Genomic DNA, 24,395 nt, shown 5'->3' on the forward strand with positions numbered 1-24,395 from the left:
ACATCAAAAAAAAAAAGAAAACTCTTTAAAAAGTAAAAAAAAAAAAAATTCTTTTAAGTCCAAAGATAAGTTTTTTCATAAAAGAAATAATAAAAATTTATTCACACATTACTTAGGTGAGTAAATAATTTTAAGAGGAAGAAACTTTCAACTTTATGAAGGATTGGTAAGGGATTTAAAAAACAAATTATAAGGTTATAAAATAGAATACATTATGACTATTCTGCTTGGTGAGAAAATAAAAGCAATTATTAAAACATTTTTATGCTGGAGTTTTTTATTTTAATAAGCGGCAATTAAACATAGTCTCTACATTCCTAACAGATAAAGATGGGCATTCAAAACCAAAAAGGGATGGGAGGGGTAGTTAGCATATTTTGTTTATAAAGGAATATATAGAGGAGGCAGGATTACATTAGCATTTTAATTCTATGGAATGTCAGTTAAGCTATTTCTTGAAATTTAATAATATATAGATTAAAACGTTTTTGTAAATATTTTAAGAACATTTCTAATATTCCCAGGAATTCATTGTGCTTTTCTGGGAATGCTTAGAAATGACAAATTAGTGTTTAGAAATCTAAAATGTTCTTGCTATTATGTTATGCATTTACTTTTTAATAGATAATATTAAGAATTTGTTATTTTTAGTGAATTTATAGATTAATACACAAGTAGGTAATTTAGCTTATGTATGTTTCAAGAAAGAAAGTTATTAGCACATTCTTTGTAGAAATAGTGAGTAGTTACCATTAAACTCTTAAGTTACTTCTGAACCTTCCCTGTATAAGTTAATGCTATTACAGCAAGGTATAAATCTTTTTTTTTTTTGACCTGATAATGTGTCCATTATGAACACATTGGTACATTTATTTACCAGTTTAACTTTAATGTAACTCATCATACATATCAAATATTGGCTTCTCATAAATCAATTTAATTAAAAAATTGAATTTCTACTACATGCAAGTCATAGTATGTTAGGTGTCAGGAGGGTCTAAGATGAGAAAGATGTTGTCCATACTCTCTAGGGGCCCATAGTTCTTATCCCTTATTACTTCACCACCTCACCTGGCATTATTAATGCACTTAGGTGATGTCTTGCTAACCAGAATGTAACATGCTTATGTGAAGGGTTTTTTACACCATTTTCATCATGATGATGATGATACTATTGTAAAGCGTTTTATAGTTTAAAAAAATTTGTCTTATATTCATTGTATTCTTAAAATGAGTAGAACCTTTGTAATTTAGGATCAAACTGAGGTAACCTTTAAAAAGTAATTTTTTTTAATTAAATGATACTACTGTCTTTTGACAGAGTTTATGTTTTCAGCTTTATAGTTTTGTGCTAATGAACTTTTTTATTTAGTAAGTATATCCAGGAAACTGCAGGTAAAATATTCATAATGTGTGTTAGGTGTCAAAGGAAAATGTATAGAATATTTTAACTTATGTAGGGTATGAGATCACAGTTTGGCATACCTGTCCCAGAACAGATATTTATGTACAGTTATATCAATTGGGTTTTATAACCATGATTTTTAAATAAGATTTGCAAGATAAAATCACACATACTTCAAAGAGCAATGCTAGGTTATAGCTTGCATATTAAATTCATAAATATATAACTTGCTTTTGAGTTCATGATTACATTTCACCTAACTTTCCGTCTGTCATGGACAGGGATCCCTGAGATGTTCATATTCTGCATTCTCATGTGCATGGTACTTAGATTCAAAAAGAGTGGGTGGGGGAAAGCTGCTTTATAGAAATACAAGTTCACAGAATTCATGCTGCATGCTTTGTGTGTTCCACTGCAAATACTGCATGCTGCATACTTGTATTTCTCTGAAAATGATGAACATAGACTCATACACATAAAAAGTTTAGTTTCTTTTTTGCCAATAGTTGGAACAGATGGAGGAATGTTAGACATAATACCGTCTCTATTTTTTCTAAAATGAATTCTGTAATATTTTTCAAAAAATAAGGAAAAACCTTGTTATTTAAACCCAAAGTGGCTACAAATCAGCTCCTAAACTGTCACTGACATTAGTATCTAGATTTTGTAGTTTTTACAAATCTTTTAAAATATTTATTTACTAAGAAAACATTGCATTAATGCATGATACGAAATTGATAAAAATTTTTCTTTAAATTGGAATGCAGTTTAAAGTGACTGAATTTTCCAATTTCAGCTACTGCATTTGACAAGGATACAAACTGGAAAATGGAACTGGTATCATCTAAATGCTCTAAGTGCTTTAACTCATGGTAGTTGAGAAAAATCTTTCCATGTGGCATGTAGATTTCATTATTGATGGCTAATATTAATAACTGTGCTCTTCAGCCTTGACAGCAATGAAAAATTGTAGGTGCATTTAGTTCTTTCAAATGATTTAAGTGTTTTGGTGCATGTTTTCAATTTAAAAATAGATCTTTGGCACTTGGCTTTTGATTATCGAAACATTGGCATTCTGACATTTCACTCTTTATATAATTGATGTGGATGTTGCAATTCCAATAACTGCACATCACAGTTTTAAGTTTATCACATTACACCACTTTAAAACAGTAGCATACATGGCTATAGATAAAAATTAATTTTAGATTTAAACATATTTTTAGTTGTCTGTCACGTTACCTATTTTCATTTTTGTATGTGTTTATGATTGTAAACCTTTCCTTATCTTATACAAGATAAAATTGTATAGGGCTGATAACTTCCAACTTTAACATTATTAGTGTGCCTCTTGATATTATGTTGTTAAGGGTTTAGTAGTAGTATTTTTCAATGAGTTGTTATGCCAGTTGCCACACATTTTGAAAAGATCTACTTTTGACTTTTTTTGTTAGGCATAATAGGTAAATGGTTTTATAAAAAACCTTTTTATAAGAACTAATTCTGGTTCTCTCCAGAGATTTTTTTTCTGTTTAACTCTTTTTTGTTAGACTTCAGCCAATAAAATTTACTGTTACTCATCTGAAGAAATTCCCTTAATAGTTAAAATCAAGGAGGCCTTTTAAAGAGAGAGGAAATGGACAGTGGTAACCAATTGCCAATAAGAAAAATCCATCCAGTAATACGTCCTTCTTCTGTTTTTCATTCTGCGATAAAGGGTGGATTTATTTATTTTAGAGATCATGGTTTTGAACTGCCACTTCCAACTTCTGGAGACCCTCAGTGGTTCACTTGCTTATCTTCTACAGCCCAGCATGTTCCAAATCAAACCTTTTTCACTTTTATTCTTGTAGATTTAAAACAATCATAGTGACGGTACCAGTTCCATTTTGCCTCCAATTCAGTTGATTATATATTTTTTCTATTTATTTCTCATTTTATAATTGATATCTGGAATAATCAGCAGCTCTTTTCTCATTTATTTTCTCATATTTTTATTCCAGGATTTGCCTCTGAAGCAGGGAGTGTCTGCATTAAAAATGACCTGTAGTTCTCTGCTTCATAGGTTAGAAACTTATTTTAATATTTTGTGGCTAAGCACAGTCCCACTTTTCAAATTCTATAATGAATTATTTAATTGGCATTGAATGTGGACCACAAGCATATATTTCATATTGGGGTTTTTTTTTTATTATTTTAAATGATTAAAATTCAGTGGAACTATCCAGCTGAGGCAATAAAAGCTTTGTTTTTGCTTTACAGCTTAAAACATTAAATTAGATTTTTAAAAATCTATCAATTATAACACAAGTAAAATAATGCTATTTGGGCATTTTTAAAAATTGCATTTTTTAGGCCTTGTATTGCTTGAAGCATTTATATTCTAAAACTTAACCAAATTCCAACTATTCATTTTGGGGAAAAACAATCAGTTCACAAATCACATTTTCAATGGGACTGCTAGCCAGCATAGGTGAAAACATGTATAGTGTATTTACTCTTAAATTGTACACTGCAGATGCTTCTTCAGCTCCCTCCTCTTCCTCCATGGGCGGTGCTTGCAGCTCCTTTACCACCTCTTCCAGCCCTACCATTTATTCTACCTCAGTCACCGACAGCAAGGCTATGCAAGTGGAGAGCTGCTCCTCAGCCTTGGGGGTAAGTAACCGAGGGGTAAGTGAAAAGCAGTTAACCAGTAACACAGTTCAGCAGCATCCATCAACACCGAAGAGGCACACAGTCTTGTACATCTCACCACCACCTGAGGACTTGCTGGATAACAGTCGGATGTCCTGCCAGGATGAGGGGTGTGGATTGGAATCTGAGCAGAGCTGCAGTATGTGGATGGAGGATTCCCCCTCCAACTTCAGTAACATGAGCACCAGTTCCTACAATGATAACACTGAGGTACCTCGTAAATCACGAAAACGAAATCCAAAGCAGAGGCCGGGGGTCAAACGACGAGATTGTGAAGAGTCTAATATGGATATATTTGATGCCGACAGTGCCAAAGCACCTCACTATGTGCTTTCTCAGCTTACCACGGACAACAAAGGCAACTCAAAAGCAGGAAATGGGTTGGTATTCACATTTTTTTAAAGTTCTCTCACCATTATGCAAAACAAAAAAATAAATCATTCCTCATTTTTCTTAATTGCTCAGCTCAAGTTTGCATCTAAAGCAAAGATACTAGTTTTATCATTGAAATAACATGAAAATTTTGACTTAAAATTATCAGGTTTCACTAGAGAAGAAAATAAAATACCAGTAGATTTTACCAATAGTTATCTTAGTATGGGTAAGATTTAGTAGAAAATGAAAATAATCTGTTTAGAAATAATTTCAAATGGACTTACACTTTAAAAGAATTTTAAAATATTTTTATTCATAGAAATAACTAGTGATGCAATGACTCCAGCTAAAACAAACATTTACAGAGAGCTAGTTTGTATTCCCCTTCATGTTGTCTCCCCATATGATTCAGTCATTTTCCATTTTTGTGAAGATTCTAGTCTTTATTTCCCTTTTTTCGTTTATTTGATGAAAAGAAGAAAAACTAAATTGATAGTTTGACTCTCAACTTAGATTCATGTATTTATTTTAAGCTTTTTCTTTAATATATTATGCCAATTCAGTATTTTAAAAAAAATAAATGTATCACTTTTTTTTTTTTCTGTGATTCTGGGTTATATATCTAAAGGGTGATAGAACCAGGATCATGGTGCCTGTTTGAGTTTTCATTCGTCTCTGCCAGTTTACAACACTCACTAAATATGTTTCAGTAGCTATATTATAGAATATTCACTTCTGAAGTAGAGAATACTATGACTTACTTTTAACTTTCTGATTCCTTTAATACTTTTATTGTAACATTTAATTTCTAGACTTTTGATTAGATTTTCCTACAGTATATTCAGCATAGTTTGATAGAATTTAACTCACTGGATCTTGAGAGATTACTTTTTTGGGTGGCAGGGTATGTATGGTCCTTTAGTTGACCCAGGATCTCCTACAATTTCACGCTGTCACAGAATATGATGGAGTTGCTTTTGATTGTTTCACTATTTGATTACATCATTGGTATATTTTAAGTTAAAAATCTGGTTGAGAGTTATAGAGAATATTCTTAATGTGTATTAAACTTGTCCTTAAATATTTTCTCAGTATATTTTTAAAGTAATACCTACCATTTAAGTAATGATTATTCTATACTACTTTCTTCTCTACTCTCATTTAAAACTCCTTTGGGGTGATAATAGTAAATAAAAATGCACATTTACATATTTTTCATTTTTAGAAAGTCCAGATTAGGAAATTATCTAAAAGAAAACAACATATACCCTTTCCTAAAGTGTTGCCATTAGCAGAGTCAACAATTCTAGGACATATCTGTAGAACTGTTACCTATAGAAAATGCTCTGAAACGCAGTAGCAGAGATTTAAAAGGCTCATATCATTAAATACAGGTATGTGTTTATTCGGGCTTCTGTGGAGAAAGTGTTTTTCTTTTTTAAGTTCCGTAAGAGAGATTTTCATTTTTATACTGAAATAAATGTTAAAGTTCAGAATGAAGAACAAATAAAATTTTGACTTACAGTTAGTCAACACACATGATTTGCAGTTGCTGTTAAAGAGATATCTTGACCTACATCTTTTCTGCTTCTGCTTTTGTATGATAGATATATCTTAGAAATGATTTGAGGTTACCCAGGGAAAGTATAATAACATTTGTCAAGACAAAATCTCTCATGAAATAATTCATGGAACAGAAACTCATCAAGCAGCAGAAGAAATGTCCAGCTTCTTAGGTAATGGAAAAATATTTGACACTAGCATATGAAAATGATAGAAGAAGTTTAAACTTTGAATTTATAAGAACTATATTAAGGAAAGGATAAAACCATATATAAATATAGAAAAATAGGCCTTTGAAAACAGTTGTTAAGGGGATCTCAAACTAAAGTTCTGTGTTCTTCAATAAGGAAGATGTTAGAAATATGAAAGAAATTTTGCCATAAAATTTCTATTTATATAATGCTAAATTATAGAAAATGTACCCTCAAACATGTTGAGTACAGCAGTTTTTATTGATCTTCAAGATAGAAATAGCATTTTTGTATGAATAAAATGTTATATGAAAGAGTTTATTAAGAAAACAAAATCATTTTTAAAAAACTACTCAGTATTTAAACATTCCTAGACATATTTTTCTTAAATTCTTCACCTAAATGTCCTGAGAATCAGTAGCCAATGTCTCTTTAGATATTCCTAGAAATTAGGATATGATGTCACCTGCATGTGAAACCTGTTTTAGGCATTTTATAGTGAAAATTATTTTTGTGACAGGCAACCAGAAGGATGTGCAGCACAAAGGAATTAGTGTCATTTTAAGTTCTGAATAGAATATTCCAAGACAGTGGATTTTCTTTTTAGATAATCACTTAGAAGTAAAATCCCATACAATTAGCTGCTATTTTCTTGTTTTTTCCTTAAGCCATAATGCATTAAAAATTAGTAATTTGAATGACTGCTTTTCTAAGAATTAGTTGATGTTTTTATTGTTTTACACAGCTAGGGATCTAAATATGTATGTATTCAATTTTTACATTTAAGCCTAGAGAATAAAGTTAGTTTTAAGGGCTTTTAAAAGTATCATTTCAGAAATTGTTTGATTACATGTGCTATTCTTCTTTAAGCCATAATGTGTATACTTTATCAACTTAAAATTTTCATCCCAAGTGAAATATTTTGTTTTATTGAAATAGTAAAACTCAATATCATCTATTTACCCTCATAAATATTAGCTTGGCCAGCATAAATGAATACAAAAGCCACATCTTGCCAAATTAATGATATGCTAAATTTTCCTTATATTTCAGACTAAAGTGTTCCCTTCCTAGTATAAAATTAATAGATATTAATTACAAACATTTGAAAAATGCAGAAAAATAGAAGAAAATAAATAACCTATAATCTAATAAATCAATACAACTATTAGATTTTGCTGTTTTTTCTTTTACTCCCTTTCAGTGCATATTTAGAGAATGTTTTTACATAGCTTAAGTAGATGAATATTTTTGCTTTGATTTTTTTAAATGAGTATAAAACAGTATCATTATAGAATTTTGTATGCAAAGTACTGCACATTGTATTCAGTGCAAATATTTGAATTTCTACCCAGAATGATAAAAAAATAGGATTTATTGCCCTTTGTTCTGACTTTGACTTGATACTTTTGTTCATAGAATGTATTCTTCCAGGGCCTTTTAAATTACTTACACAGGTAATCTTTGACTTAATTATGTCAAACTTCATCAAGTTTGCCTTTATCAACAAATACTTTTTCAGCATCTTTTGTTTCAGGAATTGTGCAAGGTTTAGGGAATATGAAGATGATTGAGCAAAGTACTTCCCTTCAGAACCCTTCCTCTCACCCAGTCAGTCTAACTGCATACCTTACTGCATCCTAGCCATGGATTCACCCCAATCCAAAATTCCATTGAGAACATAGCCTTTTCCCTCTTTATTATTGATGACTGAGTCAACAACTTGGTTAGAAATGAAGAGGTAAACATTAGAGCTAGATTTAAGGCTGCTTAGCCACCATTGCTCCTCTATGTTTGAAGTCATAATATTTCTCCTAGGACCTGTTTGCTTTTGGACAAGATTTTGTCCACAGTCATCTCTTGGCTCCTTTATTTTCAATTTGAGTGTAAACTTAGGACTGGGAAAATGATACAGAAAGCATTATAGGCCCTGACTTTATTTTTAAATATACATAGGTAATTTTTAAACTAATAGTATTGTTTTCTATTTATTTTTATCACATATTTACAGTACTTCAGATTAAATGTGTTGACCTGAAGTCCTAACCACCATTTGAAATATTTTTCTTTGAACATACATTCTGCATAGCAAATGCATAATATACAAATAAACATTAGAAACCCAATTAAAAAAATAAGTTAGATTGCCTATCTGTAAAGCACAGATTATAAATTTTTTATATGCTGAGGGCTTTAATTATTTAATTAATCACAAATTAAAATACTCTGAAAAATTTAACTTCTGGGAAAGATTGTTTAGGGTAAAGCTAATTTCCAAATTAAAATTGAATCACTGATTTTTTTTTTTTTTTTAGTATAATTTTCTCAGCTTGATGTACTAAGGAAAATGTCCAAAAGAATATGTACATGTTCCTTCAGTTTCTTTAAGGCCTTTTGTGTTTTTTTGTTTGTTTGTGTCTTTGTGCTACCCCCACTTTTCTTTTGCTTTGTAAGTCCTATTAGAAAATAATAGTAATCTTGTAGCTTTATGTAACACTCACACATATATGTAATTTTTAAACTTTATTTTGAATGAAGTGCAATGTGAAAGGTTATAGTGACATTAGCTATTGTCTTTCCTGTTATTCTTGGTTTATTGCATTCAGTCTTCCTTCCTCGTTCCACACATATGCATTCTTTGTCATCCCTGTCCAACTTTACCACCAAATTTTATTTTCAGTTTTTTTAAATTGTAGTATAGTCGATTTACAATGTTGTGCCAATCTCTGCTATACAGCAGAGTGACTTAGTTATATACATATATACATTCTCTTTAATTACAAAATTTTTAAAGATACTTTACTTATGGAATGTAGTGTCCCTTAGGCTGTCTTTTATTTTGTCAGTAAGATAATCAGTTGTTTTTAATGTTATTGCCTATTCTCTTTCTTCCTTTATCTTAGATGACTTTTGTAGAAAACTCTTTTTGATACTTTTTCCACTTTGTGCTTTGACTTCTCAGAACATTGGAAAACCAAAAAGGAACTGGAGTGAAGAAGAGCCCTATGTTGTGCGGACAGTATCCTGTTAAAAGTGAGGGAAAGGAGCTGAAGATAGTTGTACAACCTGAGACCCAGCACAGAGCTCGGTACCTAACTGAGGGTAGTCGTGGCTCAGTAAAGGACAGAACACAGCAAGGCTTTCCTACAGTAAAGGTACTTATTTTAGTTAGCAATATATGAAGAATTTTATCTACTTTTACTTATTATTTTGTTTTTAACCAAAAAAGAGCTGCCTAAAATAAAACTAATAGCTGTATATATTAGAAATTAAAGTAAAAGTCTGACTGAATTATAGGCCAAATATTATTACTCTGATGTCCTTTGAATTTTAGTTTAAATGAAAGGAGAGATGAAAGTGTGTTCTAACAAGTAAACTATATGGCAGTCATGAATTATCTTCCCTTTATATTTGACATTGGTAGCAACTGTTTTAGATTCTTCTCACACCTTATATTTAAGAAGAAATTTTAAAGTGAGTCCAAAGAAATATTGTAGAAATTATCTTGGACTTGGAAAATAAGGTTTTTGAGATGGCTAAAGCAATCAGGACTACTCAACTCAGAAAATAATTGGTTGATAGGTAACTTAAGTCTTCAGTTTAAAAAACAGGATATCGGGCTTCCCTGGTGGTGCAGTGGTTGAGAGTCCGCCTGCCGATGCAGGGGACACGGGTTTGTGCCATGGTCCGGGAAGATCCCACATGCTGCGGAGCGGCTGGGCCCCTGAGCTATGGCCGCTGAGCCTGCGCGTCCGGAGCCTGTGCTCCGCAACGGGAGAGGCCACAACAGTGAGAGGCCTGCGTACCACCAAAAAAATATTAATTAATTAAAAAAATTTAAAACAGAATATCAGTTGAGTCTTTATCTTTTCAGAACTTAGACTAACAGAAGAAAGAGGGGACACTTAAATTTTAGCACCTGGGATACCTTATTGAAAAAACTATTTCTCTTTGAAGACAAACCAAAAGAAGTGGAGTAGGGGATGTTTATTTAACAAGTGTTCCTACCCCTTGCAAAATACTAAACAGGGAGGAATTTTGGCTAATCACATGGTAGATTCTTATAAATACAGTTTGTGAAAATGTGTTAGTTGAACAATATTTAATTGAACTGCCTTTCGTTTTATACTTGAAAGAAATAATGGTAGAAACTTGGGATCAAGAAGCTTACTCATGACCATTATACGGTTTGTTAATAATCACATGTACTGTATCATTCCTACTCCTCTACTACTCACCACGCCAATCCTTTTTCAGTCCCCCAATCTTAGGACAAGTAACAGGCAAGTGAGAAATTTAAGTTATGCTTTGTATAAATATTTGTCTAACCAGACATTTTGATAGTTTGGTAAATATTTTTAACCTAATTGCTCTGACTTTAAGTTATGCTTTGTCTAAATACTTGTCTGCAGAAGTAGTTAGATTAATTGCCTGTGATAAGGAGTGAATTGGCTGATCTTAAAAGTTTACTTATTCACTCATTCAGCAAATACCGTACCCTTCTATGTGCCAGACACTGTTCTGAGGTACTGCTAACAATTTGGGTAGACTGCTTATTTGCTGCTTATTTGACTCATTATGATGATACCCATAGATACAGAGATACAGTTATTCTTGGATAGATAAGATATATGAGTTTTTTTATAAGCACTTTGATGTGGATTGTACAAGTTATTTTGTGATTTTCTGCATTCTGTATTAGCAGCTTCGATGTTTACAAACCTTATCAAGAACCAGCATTGGAAACATTTGTTCCCAAGTGTTCTTTTAAATATTTATTTATTCTTCAGCATACAAATTATAATTTAATTTATGAGGGCTTGCTAGAGATCTGTAATGACCCATAGGTCCTGGTTTGAACCAGCAGTTTTTCAGACCATAATGTTTTGGCCCAGGATTTTGTGATGTTGTATATATGTATCTAGTCTATGAAAATGAGCTCCATACCCCTAGTATTTATATAGCTGCACTTCAAACACTTTCCTACTCAAACAGCTTTAACAGAGTAAAAATTTAGTAGATGTACTCTCATTTGATGATGATGATAATGATGCCACTAGCACAGTTTAGTGAATTTTCCATTAGTGGTGGTGGTAAATCCTGAGTAACCCACATGCTTTGGCAGTCCGTAAATTTATAAATACCTTAAAGGATTGTGTATTCATTCTCATCTGGTTGTACAAATTAATTACAAATGATAATTTATCATTAAACATCTAAAATTAAAATGTGATTATTGCAGAACTAAAACTTAGAGTTTTCTGCAAAAATTTAGTCAATTTTCCTTTATGAAAATATTTTACCTCTGTTTTTCTGGAAGACTTGTTATTTCTTTATTGTAATCCAGTTATAAATATAATAATATAGAACTTGGTCTTAAATGTTTGATTTTACAATTAGATTATTTGAAATGCTGATTAGTGTTTATGCTCCCTGTTATCTCACTCCAGCTGGAAGGCCATAATGAGCCAGTAGTGTTGCAGGTGTTTGTGGGCAATGACTCTGGTCGAGTGAAACCACATGGATTTTATCAGGCCTGCAGGGTAACTGGGCGAAATACAACTCCCTGCAAAGAAGTGGACATTGAAGGCACCACTGTTATAGAAGTCGGCCTTGATCCGAGCAACAATATGACACTGGCGTGAGTACTTAGTAAAAAAATTTTTTGTTAATTCGTTACACTTTTGCAGTAGGCAGGAAAATTTTTTAGTTTCTAATGTATAAAAGATACTGAGTTTTGTACTGAAATGTTTTAAACATAACAAATAAAAAGAATAGTTTATCGCAGAATGGTAATGGGTGAAAACGAACTCTTTTGCCCTTTGCTAGAGAATTCCCATAGTGAAAGACAAGGATATAAAAGCCAGGTGGAATGCTGGCTTTTTGGAAAATAATACAGACTTATATGTTGGAATTAATAATATTAACATTAAAAAATAAAATTACAAACAATTTGATTTGCTTTCCTAAATTCTCTTTTGTTAGTGTTTGCAGTAGAAACTGACAGAGATCATTCATGGTGCCTTGACCCATCTTGGTATGAAAAAGCATATTGCTGGTCTAAATTTACCTTCTGTTTCTATTTTCCTATGTTAAAAAATTATGTCCTGGGACTACCTATTTTTCATCTTATGCATTTTCATTTCCTGAAATATATTAGAAATGATTTAAATTAATTTTTTTCCTTAATCCTTTTATTAAGGACCTTTAATCCTAACAGTAACCATAACAGCAGCAAATATTGATCTGGGATAGACCTGTTCTGTAATTATCCGTATTGGATAGCTAAAGACTTTTCTCTACTTGGTTTTCAGGTTTTGTTTTTTTTTTTTTGAAAACCATTTTGAATAAGTTAGTGAGAGGATAGTTTGAAAAGGGAAATTTTGAAACATATTTAGTGAAGGTTTATTTATTTTTTAACTTTTGAAATTGTAAAAATAAATGTATATGGTGGAAGATAGGGAGTTACTGATTATTAAAATAGTACTTATTCCTTATAAGTTGAAAATACAGATGAATAAAAATCTCAATAAAATTTAGTAGTAATATAAAGCTAAAAACATACCCCTCAAACGCCAACTTCCAACTTAATAGAACTAATTACTGTTTTGACATTTATTTTTCCGTCCTTTTTTCTGATAAAATTGCGATGATACTCTACTCACTGCTTTGTAACCTGCTCTTCACTTATCATGAGCATTTTCCCATAACATTAAATATTATTTATAGCATATGTTTTAATGGCTGTGCAGTGTTACATTTTGGGGGGGAGACAGTTACTAATTTTTTTCAAATAAAATCCGTTTCTCTATTTTAATATCTGAATTAGGTGCAAAAAGAAAGAGGATAAATTTAATTTTTTAAAGCAAAAGTAACTTGTAAACCATTACTTATGTTCAGATTTTGTTTTTGTTTTTGTTTTGTTTTTTTTTTTTTTTTTTTTTTTCTTCTTTCCTTGCGGTATGCGGGCCTCTTACTATTGTGGCCTTTCCCGTTTCGGAGCACAGGCTCCGGACACACAGGCTCAGCGACCATGGCTCACGGGCCCAGCCGCTCCGCGGCACGTGGGATCCTCCCAGATGGGGGCACGAACCCGCGTCCCCTGCATCGGCAGGCGGACTCTCAACCACTGCGCCACCAGGGAAGCCCCTGTTCAGATTTTGAAATAGTGATTTCTGTACTATTTTTTCCACTATTATTATAAATGAAAAGTTGACAAGATGAGAAGTTATGAATATTCAGAACTTACCCTTCTCTGTTTTTTGAATTTGGAACCATATAATTATATTACATACTCAAAAATTAACAAGGAAGCAAATTATTTTTAAAAAGAAAACTTGTTTGATTAAGAATATTGTACTATTTATACAACAGAAAATATCAGTTAATATATTTTTTCTGTATTAGGGTGGACTGCGTAGGGATATTGAAATTGAGGAATGCTGATGTTGAAGCCAGAATAGGAATTGCTGGTTCCAAGAAAAAAAGCACTCGTGCCAGATTGGTTTTTCGAGTTAATATCACAAGGAAAGATGGCTCCACTTTGACACTGCAAACACCCTCTTCTCCGATTTTATGTAGTAAGTAAGAGAATATGGAGATATTAAATATATGGAGTTTTTTTTTCATTTTCTATCAATCTTTTGATATCTCTAAATATCAGTTGTTTTTCATACTCCAGCTTGTGATCATGAAAAATTTGAAACATTTTCAAAGCTATAGTTAAATTTTCTAGGCTAAATTAAAGGTGGGTAATTTCTAATAAAATTCAAAAGGAATGTAGCATTTTGTAGTTTCATCTTATCATCCTATACTGATTTAAAAAGTAGTTTGAACAGTTTGCCTGAAGTAAATTGTAAAGGCACAGGATTTTCACAGCATCTTCATAGTGTGATAAATCGCTGTGATTCTAAGTGTTTGTATTAGAATGTAAGAAACAATAAGGTAAGCAGAACTTTGTAAATATATAGCAGTTGGAGTTCTGATTACAAATTAAAGTATTATAGTATAGTGGGAAATGAAATTCTTACTTTGCTAACCTTGGCATAGAAAGTAAATGACGTGTGTGCGTAATTTTTTTTTTTTTGGCTGTGTTGGGTCTTCATTGCTTTGCATGGGCTCTTCCCTGGTTGCACAGAGTGAGAACCACTCTTTGTTGCGGTGTGCGGGCTTCTCATTGTGGTGGCTTCTCTTGTTATGGAGCACAGGCTCTAGGTGCACGGGCTTCAGTAGTTGTGGCACGTGGCCTCAGTAGTTGTGACTCGCGGGCTCTAGAGTGCAGGCTCAGTAGTTGTGGCACATGGGCTCAGTAGTTGTGGCTCACGGGCTCTAGAGCACAGGCTCAGTAGTTGTGGCGCACAGGCTTAGTTGCTCTGCGGCATGTGGGATCTTTCCGGACCAGGGATCGAATCCGTGTCCCCTGCATTGGCAGGGGGATTCTCAACCACTGCACCACCGGGGAAGTCCGTGTGTGTGTATTTAAATTCAGTCATGTTGTATGTGCTTCAAGATATAGTCTGGTTTCCCTGTAATGAGTATTATTACAAGTAATAAATAGGAAAACTTTTTCCTTTGTACATCCCTTAAGAAGATTTTCGTTAACTATTATTTTCTTTGGCCTTGCTTCTGAATTCAAAAGAGCAGAAGAGACTGAGTTCCATTCACTTGAATTTCCTATTGGGTCATTATGGGTATTATGACCTTGGTACCCCCAGGATACTTACAAAGCCTTTGTTATTTAATTGTAGCTTAGTTTTGTCAAATTATTCACCCTTGGTAAATCTTATTTTTCCCTTCCTTTCTAATTCATCTCAGAAGTGACTATACCCCTATGTTAGCTTGGCAGACACCCTCATTTTTAAAATTTATATTTATTTATTTATTTATTTGCGGTACATGGGCCTCTCACTGCTGTGGCCTCTCCCGTTGCGGAGCACAGGCTCCAGACGCGCAGGCTCAGCGGCCATGGCTCACAGGCCCAGCCGCTCTGCGGCATGTGGGATCTTCCCGGACCGGGGCACGAACCCCTGTCCCCTGCATCGGCAGGCGGACTCTCAACCACTGAGCCACCAGGGAAGCTCCACCCTCATTTTAAAAAGAAAGTAGTAAATATCTTCCTGATCTCAAGAGAGCTCATTTGGGGCTTCCCTGATAGCACAGTGGTTAAGAATCCAATCCCTGGTCTGGGAAGATCGCACATGCCACGGAGCAACTAATCCTGTACGCCACAACTGCTGAACCTGTGCTCTAGAGCCCGTGAGCCACAGCTACTGAGCCCATGCGCCTAGAGCCCGTGCTGCACAACAAGAGAAGCCACTGCAATGAGAAGCCTGCACACCTCAACAAAGAGTAGCCCCTGCTCACCGCAACTAGAGAAAGCCTGTGCGTGGCAACAAAGACCCAATGCAGCCAAAAAATTTTTATAAAATAAAATAAAAATAAAGAGAGCTCATTTGGATTTCTCTATTTTTCATTATTATGAAAAATTTGTTTTGATACTAGTATTTCCTTGGGCTATTTCTGGATAATGTTCAGTTATAAATATACTGCTTTTAAAGTTTCTAGGTTCCATGTCCATTCTGTTGTGTTCAGATAGGGACAGAATAAATCTGTAGATGGTTTATTGAGTTATAAAGCTTTTCTAATTTAGGTGCTAATTTACTGTAAATCACAATATGTCTCAACTTGAATATTATTAGAATGGAGTTTCAATTTTAGTGGGGCATGTGCAGTTCTTCTTTTACGTGATCTAATACTTTGAACATGACCATAGCCACTCTATGTTCCATTATGGGTTTATGGTTTGTGTTTATTTCCGTGAATATAACCTTTTTGGCAGGTTAGAGCAGTCGGGGTAGAATGAGAGGTGAAAAGGAAATAGGTTAGTAAGAAGGGTTAGAATTGGAATGGGAGGTAGAAGGAAACAGGAAGATGAGAGGGAGGTAGAAAAGGAAGAGGGGCCAAAAGGTTCTAGAGCTGGAAGGGAGGAGAGGAAACAGATACTTGATCTTCCATCTAGAAACACTCAGTGGAAAGAAGGCCTAATGCCAGAATTCATGTTGTGCCTTGTGACCTTAGAAAAACAGTCCTGCTTCTACTTGTTGGTTTAACAGTGGCCATTGGATCCATTGTCTTTTTGTTTGTTTGTTGTTAAGGGGATAGAAGAATCATCCCCTTTTACATTCTTCACACCTTTAGATGTCTCCAGACAATACATATATACTAGATCAAATTAAGAATATCAATTTTCATACCTTTTTAGTATCCACCCTTCTATAATAATTTTTTTTAATACGGCAAAATTAATCATAGCTTTCTTCATTATAATGTATTTTAGATTTTGTCTTACTAATGCTTATTGTATTAAATCTTACTGAATTTACCGAGTTCCTACTTTCCTTATTTCTAGCTCTTCCACAACTTTAGAAAAGGGATAATATCATTGAGTAAACTTCTCTTCTCTTCACAGACATTAAAAAGCCTTACTAATTCTTTTGACAGGTTGAAATATTTGCTTTGTTATTTTTCAGTATTCAGATATTCAGTATTCAGATGTTCATTAATTTTTTTCAGCTTTTTATTTTTGGCTGTGTTGGGTCTTTGTTGCTGCGCGAGGGCTTTCTGTAGTTGTGGTGAGCAGGGGCTGCTCTAGGCATACGGGCTTCAGTAGGTGTAGCATGAGGGCTCAGTAGTTGTGGCTTGCAGGCTCTAGAGCGCAGGCTCTGTAGTTGTGACGAATGGGCTTAGTTGCTCCATGGCATGTGGGATCTTCCCGGACCAGGGCTCAAACCCGTGTCCCCTGTGTTGGCAGGTGGATTCTTAACTACTGTGCCACCAGGGAAGTCCCTCAGCTTTATTTTTGTGGCCGCTATTAGAACAGCATCTAAAAGCACATTGTTTTTTATAATACCAGAAAGGTGCCTGCTTTTTTTGTTACAGTTTTTTAAAGCAGTGTGATCACTTTCAAGAGTCAGCTTACTAATTACTTAAAGATAAAATTAAAACAGTTAATGCGTAAATAATCCTGACTTCAGTTCTGTTTAGTATGGAGTATGTCCTGTTAGGTAACCATTAAACTTTTTAATAGGAAAGACCTTTTTAGGTCAAAAGTTAGAAGTAAATTGTCTTGAACAGACTAGTTCTTTGTGTAATGTAAATACAAATATATAAAAGATAAATACACATTGTACCTTCAGAGGGGCCTCATTTGGCCATCTTAAGCCTTTAATACATAAAAGGAAAAAATGAGGTAGGAAAAAAGTTTTGATAATCATGAGTGAAGTGGAATTTCCATATAGTATTTTGAAAGTGGGGGGGGAAGGTTATAGACTTTCCATTCATTTTGTTAATACAATATGTGCATATAATTTTGCACCTCTTATTGTTTTCTAATCAAAATAATGTTTATCATATTTTTCTTGAATGTTGTATAAAAATAAGTATCTAGTTCCAGTGTTACTCCAAAAAGTTATAAATTCACTTAATTCTTTAAAAGGGTATGTAATTACCAGTGTGTGACCAGTAACTGTTTCCATTCTGTTCATACATTAACCCTGTGGGTTCCAGACAGTGTATATGTTTATACAATCACAATTTCTTTTAAACTCAGACATTGCTGAAAATATTATTTGCCATTCAGATATTGAATTAGGATAAGATACTTGTTTGTATTAAAATAAGTGAAGCTAAACGGTGCTACAGTAACAAACAACCAAAAAAATCTAAGTGGCTTACCCAACAAAGTTTTACTTCTTCCTCATTTTCTGATAATATTGGGTGTAGTTTGGAAGCAGCTCCATTTTCTTCACTCTGGGAACCAGGCTTTAGAAGCTGCCCCTTTCTGGGATATTGCCATTTTTGTAGTGGAGGAAGATGGTAGAACCACGTGGGGGTCTTAAAGCCTGGAAGTGGCACATTACTTCAGTTCACATTTCATTATACGAACAAGTCACATGGCCAGTCCTTACATGAGTGGAGCAAGAATGACGTTGAGTGGAGCAAGTCTTCCCACAAGGAACGGCAGGCCTAGGGAAAGAGGGGCAGTATTTTGACAAGGATAATTTCCCATATTACTTTCTTGTAAAGATAAAATTAAATATGTAAGTATTTAATGAGAAAAAAACTTAAACTTTTCCTAAAGTTTAATAGACTATCTCATTAATTTAGAAGTTGATAAGTTATACAACCATGTTAAAGTTTACCTTTGCAGTATATATGTTGTTAGGGTTTACTAAAACAACGAATAGTGTGTTCTATTTCAAAGTGCTTAATCTTAAGGAAGCAGGTTTTTGAGTACCTAAAAAGTATGTATTTGCATTAACCAGTATCCCAGGGAGTATTCTGGTGGAAAACTAGTCCTTAGGCATCAATATGGAAGAATGTTTCTGGAGTCAGATATGTTGGGGGGACTGTGTACTATACTCACTTCTTGGATATTTACAGTGTACATCAGAATGTGAAATGCTTGGAGAAATCCTATTGTTCATTTACCTTTGCTTAACTCAGTAATTCCCAGATACACTTACTTTGGAACCTGTTTTACTATGCAGTACATATTAAATTTTCTTAAGGAAATCATGACATGAGGAAGTTGGTAGGCCAGTTACAATTTCTTAGATCTGGCTCCTGCTCAGTACTAGTCAACCTCTTTGTTAATTGTACTAGTGGTTAGTTGGTCTATGTAATTGAAAAACAAGTGCATTTTATCTTTAACCTCAGGGTATCCTAGTTCAAGGAGATCTCCTGGTAGAAAGAATTACTCTGAATTGCATTCAGTCTGTTTTCAAGTGTTCTTTTGGTTTAGGGCCTGAGTCCTGGGTCTAGATCCTTAAAGATGCCCTCAATACCACCCATAGGCTCACATTGCCTCAGAAGTCTTGTAATGGCATAGCATAGCTGACATTTTTAAGGTTAAGATTGTGAGATAAAGTTGTTTTTAAATTGAATTTTTAAAAAATATTAAGACAGAAACATGACCAAATTCATATTTTACACCTTTTTTTTTGTTCATGTAATGAGAAAACAAAGATGACATCTAATAAATTAAAATGTCATCGCAGACATTAATCCATCCCTATAAAATCTTATAATAGTTATTAAAAATTAATACAGACTTTTCTGTTTTTTCTTTGCTTTCTGTTATGGTAAAATTTAATATGCAGAATAAAAGAAGTCAAATTCAGGGGTCAACAATGACAACTTATAGAACTGGATAATTGAGAGTTGATTTTAGATAAGAAGTAAGTGTTGGTGGTTCTTTTTATGGAATGCTTATATATATCTACAGCTCAGCCAGCAGGAGTGCCAGAAATCTTAAAGAAGAGCTTACATAGCTGTTCAGTGAAAGGAGAGGAAGAAGTATTTTTAATCGGCAAGAACTTTCTGAAAGGAACTAAAGTTATTTTCCAAGAAAATGTTTCTGGTAAGTAGGCACAATACTGCCTTAGAAATTGTTGCGTGTTTCACTTTGTTATAAAGATATAATTGTAGCTACAAAGTAAAAAATTTTTCACAATTTTAGTAAGTCACTGTTTTTATTTCAATCAGATGAAAACTCTTGGAAGTCAGAAGCTGAAATCGACATGGAATTATTTCATCAGGTATAATTTAAACTTTTTACAGTTTGATTGCTTACTGAGAAATTGAGTTTTGCTCCAAATTTTCCTGCATTAACAAATTTCTTCTTTATATGAGGTTGACCTAAATCATTTAAAGTTTCTTTCTTGGATTTCTTTAACTGAAATAGATTTATTCCACTGATGCTAGAAATGACAGTTCTCTATCTGAAAAAGTTAAGAGCATTAGCAAATTACCATTGTTAATGAATGAAAGATTTCCTAATATTTATTTGCTCTGAGGATTTGGACTATCTTAACGTACTATTTAGTTAAATCAAAGGAAAACATTTATTGAGTACCTGCTATGTGCCAGGTGTTTTATACTTGTTAGTTACCTTTTTGCATTCAGAAGCACTACTTGTTACACTTGAAGAGTCTATATTTGTAGGACCTTGCTATTTATTGTTTTCCAAATAACAAGGAAAAAAGTTTGAAAACAAGGATAAAGAACTGACTTAAGAATTAGTATGTAGAGCGGATAAGACCAACCTCATAGAAGTTGAAACTAACAAAAGAGAAAGACAAACTTATGAGTAAATCAGATATAAGGCATACGCAGAAGACTGGTATGTGTAAGTACAGTTCATAAAGAACAGAGAAGCAAAAGAACACAAATCAGAGCCAGCCAAAGGGAGAGACTATACATAAAGTAAGGTCTGGGAGGGTCCTGAAGGTGAAGCTTCCTGTCCTCAGGGATGCCTTACCTTCTCAGCACATTGATGTGTGACAACATAGGCAGTACATACAGAGTACTGCCTGTTAGGAAGCTCATCCAAGCTATTGGTATTCAGAGTTTTTATTTGGGTTGGATCACATACTGCCCGTGCAGCTAACCTTTAGTCTCCAGTTCCCCCAGAGGTTGGAAATGATATGACATGTTTCAAAGCTCTCTTCATAAATTACATTGTTAGACTTTTCAGTGGCCAAAGCCCCTAAACAAACGAAGATACTTCTGTCAGACAGGACATTCTAGGGGCCTAGAGATCACCTCCCAGTAGACAAGGGAAAAGACTATACCTCACTTTGAGTTAAATGAATTCTTCACTACAGAGTATCATTTAAGGTGGAGCTTCCTGAATACCTAGACAAATGCTATGCAGAAAGTTTTCCTACATGCTGTCAAGAAGAGATAATAGGACTCAGCAGCCATTCCTTTGTCACATTTAACATCAGATAATCTCTGTTAGACTAGTCTTAACTGAAATTCTAGTACCTTCTTTGTCACTAACAATCTGTGTTACCTGTGTAAGACAAGTCTCTCTTTTGCCCCACTTTTCTAATCTGTAAGATAAACTCTTTTACTAGATTATTTGAGGTTCCTTCTAACTCTGGCATTTTATGATTTCTTGTATAACTTGTTGATCAGACCATTCCCACTTCAGAGCTTGTAAGCTCTGAAAAAGATTATCTGCTGGAAAAAAGAAAGTCGTTACTTTGAATCCAAGCAGATTTTTCTAAGAAATTAAAATTCAGGGACTTCCTGGTGGTCCAGTGGCTAAGACTCCGCACTCCCAATGCAGGGGACCCAGTTCAGTCCCTGGTCAGGGAAGTATTATAGATCCTACACGCATGCTGCAACTAAGAGTTCGAATGCCGCAACTAAAAGATCCCGCATGCTGCAACTAAGACACGGCGCAGCAAAAATAAATATTTTTAAAAGAGAAAAAAATTAAATTTCATATATTCTTCTCCTTTTACCTCAGAGAACATTCTGCCTGCTCCACAGGTCTCCCAATCCTTTGTGTGTTTTGTCTGTATTGTACTCCTAGCTCAGTGGTAGTTAATTGCTCTTAATTTTTGGGAGTAGTATTTTTAAAAAGCTTACTATCACTACCTACAATTTACTTAGTTTTTAATTCAAACCACTTGTAGAATTTCTGGATTCAGATTGAGGAAGTAAGAAGAATTAGTATGAAAATAGGTTCATTTGGCTTTTAAAAGGTTTCGGGGGCTTCCCTGGTGGTGCAGTGGTTAAGAATCTGCCTGCCAATGCAGGGGACACGGGTTTGAGCCCTGGTCCAGCAAGACCCCACATGCCACAGAGCAACTAAGCCCGTGCACCACAACTGCTGAGCCTGTGCTCTAGAGCCCGCAAGCCACAACTGCTGAGCCCGTGTGCCACAACTACTGAAGCCCACGCACCTAGAGCCCGTGCTCCACAACAAGAGAAGCCACCACAGTGAGAAGCCCACACACTGCAACAAAGAGTTGCCCCCGCTCTGTGGAACCAGAGAAAAGCCCATGCACAGCAACGAAGACTCAGTGCAGCCAAAAAATGGAATAAATAAAATAAAATAAATTTTATAAATAAATAAAAGGTTTCAAATTAGATTTGCTTAAATACGCTCTCCAAAGCAAGTGGAGTAAAAGGTTTGTTTAAATAAAATATGCATCTGACTTTTAGATACTAATTCTGTTACTAATTACCAAGAAACAAGTTTTTATTCAGAAGAATAATTTCAGTTATTGAGTTTGCCAAATATGTAATTTTAAGACCGGGAAGATACTTCACAAATCCATCCATTCAACCATCTCCTTAACTGTAGGTAGGACTGCTTTGTGATGTAGTTGCAGTATTTAAACAAAGGAAGGTGGGCAAGATTTTAAGATTCTGTTTCTTAGAAGTTGGATCACTGCAGGTACATTTTTTGATGGCCTCATGGGCAATTGAGTATGTGCATTCAGATTTTTGCCCCCTAATACCTGTGGATGTACACACATTTATATATGTTTTTGCACCTGAATTAGAAGTGTGATTTTTTTTGAGATGGCTAACTGGATTCAGGAAGCATTCTATTAATGCCATAAATAAGCTATATATATTTTTTTAAATTTATTTTTGGCTGTGTTGGGTCTTTGTTTCTGTGCGAGGGCTTTCTCTAGTTGCAGTGAGAGAGGGCCCCTCTTCATCGCGGTGCACGGGCCTCTCACTATCGTGGCCTCTTGTTGCGGAGCACAGGCTCCAGACACACAGGCTCAGTAGTTGTGGCTCACGGGCCTAGTTGCTCCGCGGCATATGGGATCCTCCCAGACCAGGGCTCGAACCCATGTCCCCTGCATTAGCAGGCAGATTCTCAACCACTGCGCCACCAGGGAAGCCCCAAGAAGCTATTTTTAAATGTATAATGTGACTATTTCAGAGAGTGTTTTATGATGGCTTAGAAACAAATTAAGTGCTCAAAATCTTGGCCTCATTTGTCACATGTTCTATTCAACTGAGTCAACCAACTACTATAATTAAGTAAAAAATGTCATCACATTCACTTCATCCTCAGCTATCACCATTGGCCTCCTGCATATCACATACTCAGTATAAAAAGAATAATCACTACCCCTTGATATTCCTTCCCAATACTATAACATACTAGGGAAGAAGAGAACAAGTCAAATGTGGTTCATTGTGTCTTCTAAGAAGAATAAGTGCTGCTGAAGCATTTATGGAACTCTTCCTTTCTCTTAAAAGGATGCTTCTACCACTATTTTTACATACAAAAAAATGACTTTGATCTACTGAGGTTTGGGTAAACTGAACCCTATTGACTTTAAATGAGAATTAAAGTGGTTAGGAAGTAGTGAACTGCATTGTATGGTAACTGACATTATGCTTGGTGGACATATTTTTTTCCTGAATATATATTCATTCTTTTTTTCAACAAATATATTTGAGTATATTTTGTGTGAGTTGCTTAACCATGGAGATAGAATGAAGAACAGAACATCCTAGGTTCTCATGGAGGTTACATTCTTTTGGTTGGAGAGGGACAAAAAGAAGCAGATAATCACAGTAATTTCAGGTGGTGATAAGTGCTATTTTAGAAATAAACAAGATTATGTGGTCAGATTGGAGAGGGGTGCTACTTTAAATAGGATTGTCAGAGAGGGCTTCTCTGAGGAGATGACATTTGAATGAGACCTGAAAATGGATAAGGAACTAGCCATTTGAAGAGGTAAAGGAAGAGTTTTCCAGTGAGAGAGAACAGAAAGTTGTAAAGGCTCTGAGGTAAAAATGAATTTAGTGTGTTAAAAGAATGAATTTACTGTGTTAGTGTAAGAAGGTCAATGTGACTGGAGTGTAACAAGCTGGAGGGGAAGGGGAATGAGATAAAGTTGACAGGGCAGAGACCTTGTAAGCCATTGTAAAACACTGGTATTTTACCTTAAAAGCAGTTTTAAGATTAATGTCCCGATGCTTTTAAATATTACGTTTTTTCCCCTAGTCAGACTTTTTAAACTTTACAACTAACAGGAAATGTACTTAATTATCATATTTTATTTGAAAATTTTAATTTAAACATTACTGCTTTTCTGACTCTTATAATTTTCTTTCAATTAGAATCATCTTATTGTGAAGGTTCCCCCATATCATGACCAACATATAACTTTGCCAGTATCAGTGGGAATATACGTAGTGACCAATGCTGGAAGATCTCATGATGTTCAGCCATTCACTTACACTCCAGACCCAGGTATGTCAAAATAAAAAGTTCTGAATCAAAAGGAATAATTAACTTCTAGTTCTTTGGAAGAATATGAAGAAGACCAGCCAAC

The 24,395-nt window shown here is 34.3% G+C and overlaps 1 protein-coding gene across 4 annotated transcripts in view; it reads left to right on the forward strand.

The window, feature by feature from the left end:
* Nucleotides 1-24,395, forward strand: part of NFAT5 (nuclear factor of activated T cells 5) — a 124,625-nt gene that overhangs the window by 83,783 nt on the left and 16,447 nt on the right. For 3 of the 4 annotated variants that reach the window (XM_065898700.1, XM_065898701.1, XM_065898702.1), the window contains 7 exons: nt 3,924-4,482; nt 9,194-9,386; nt 11,682-11,872; nt 13,639-13,811; nt 19,517-19,651; nt 19,777-19,829; nt 24,181-24,313. In XM_065898700.1, the coding sequence (XP_065754772.1) occupies nt 3,924-4,482; nt 9,194-9,386; nt 11,682-11,872; nt 13,639-13,811; nt 19,517-19,651; nt 19,777-19,829; nt 24,181-24,313 (1,437 nt within the window). Of the gene's footprint in view, nt 1-3,923; nt 4,483-9,193; nt 9,387-11,681; nt 11,873-13,638; nt 13,812-19,516; nt 19,652-19,776; nt 19,830-24,180; nt 24,314-24,395 lie in introns of those variants that run through there. The other variant, XM_065898703.1, reaches the window with a different exon arrangement.

This window comes from Phocoena phocoena, chromosome 20, assembly GCF_963924675.1.
Source record: "Phocoena phocoena chromosome 20, mPhoPho1.1, whole genome shotgun sequence".
Lineage (NCBI taxonomy): Eukaryota > Metazoa > Chordata > Mammalia > Artiodactyla > Phocoenidae > Phocoena > Phocoena phocoena.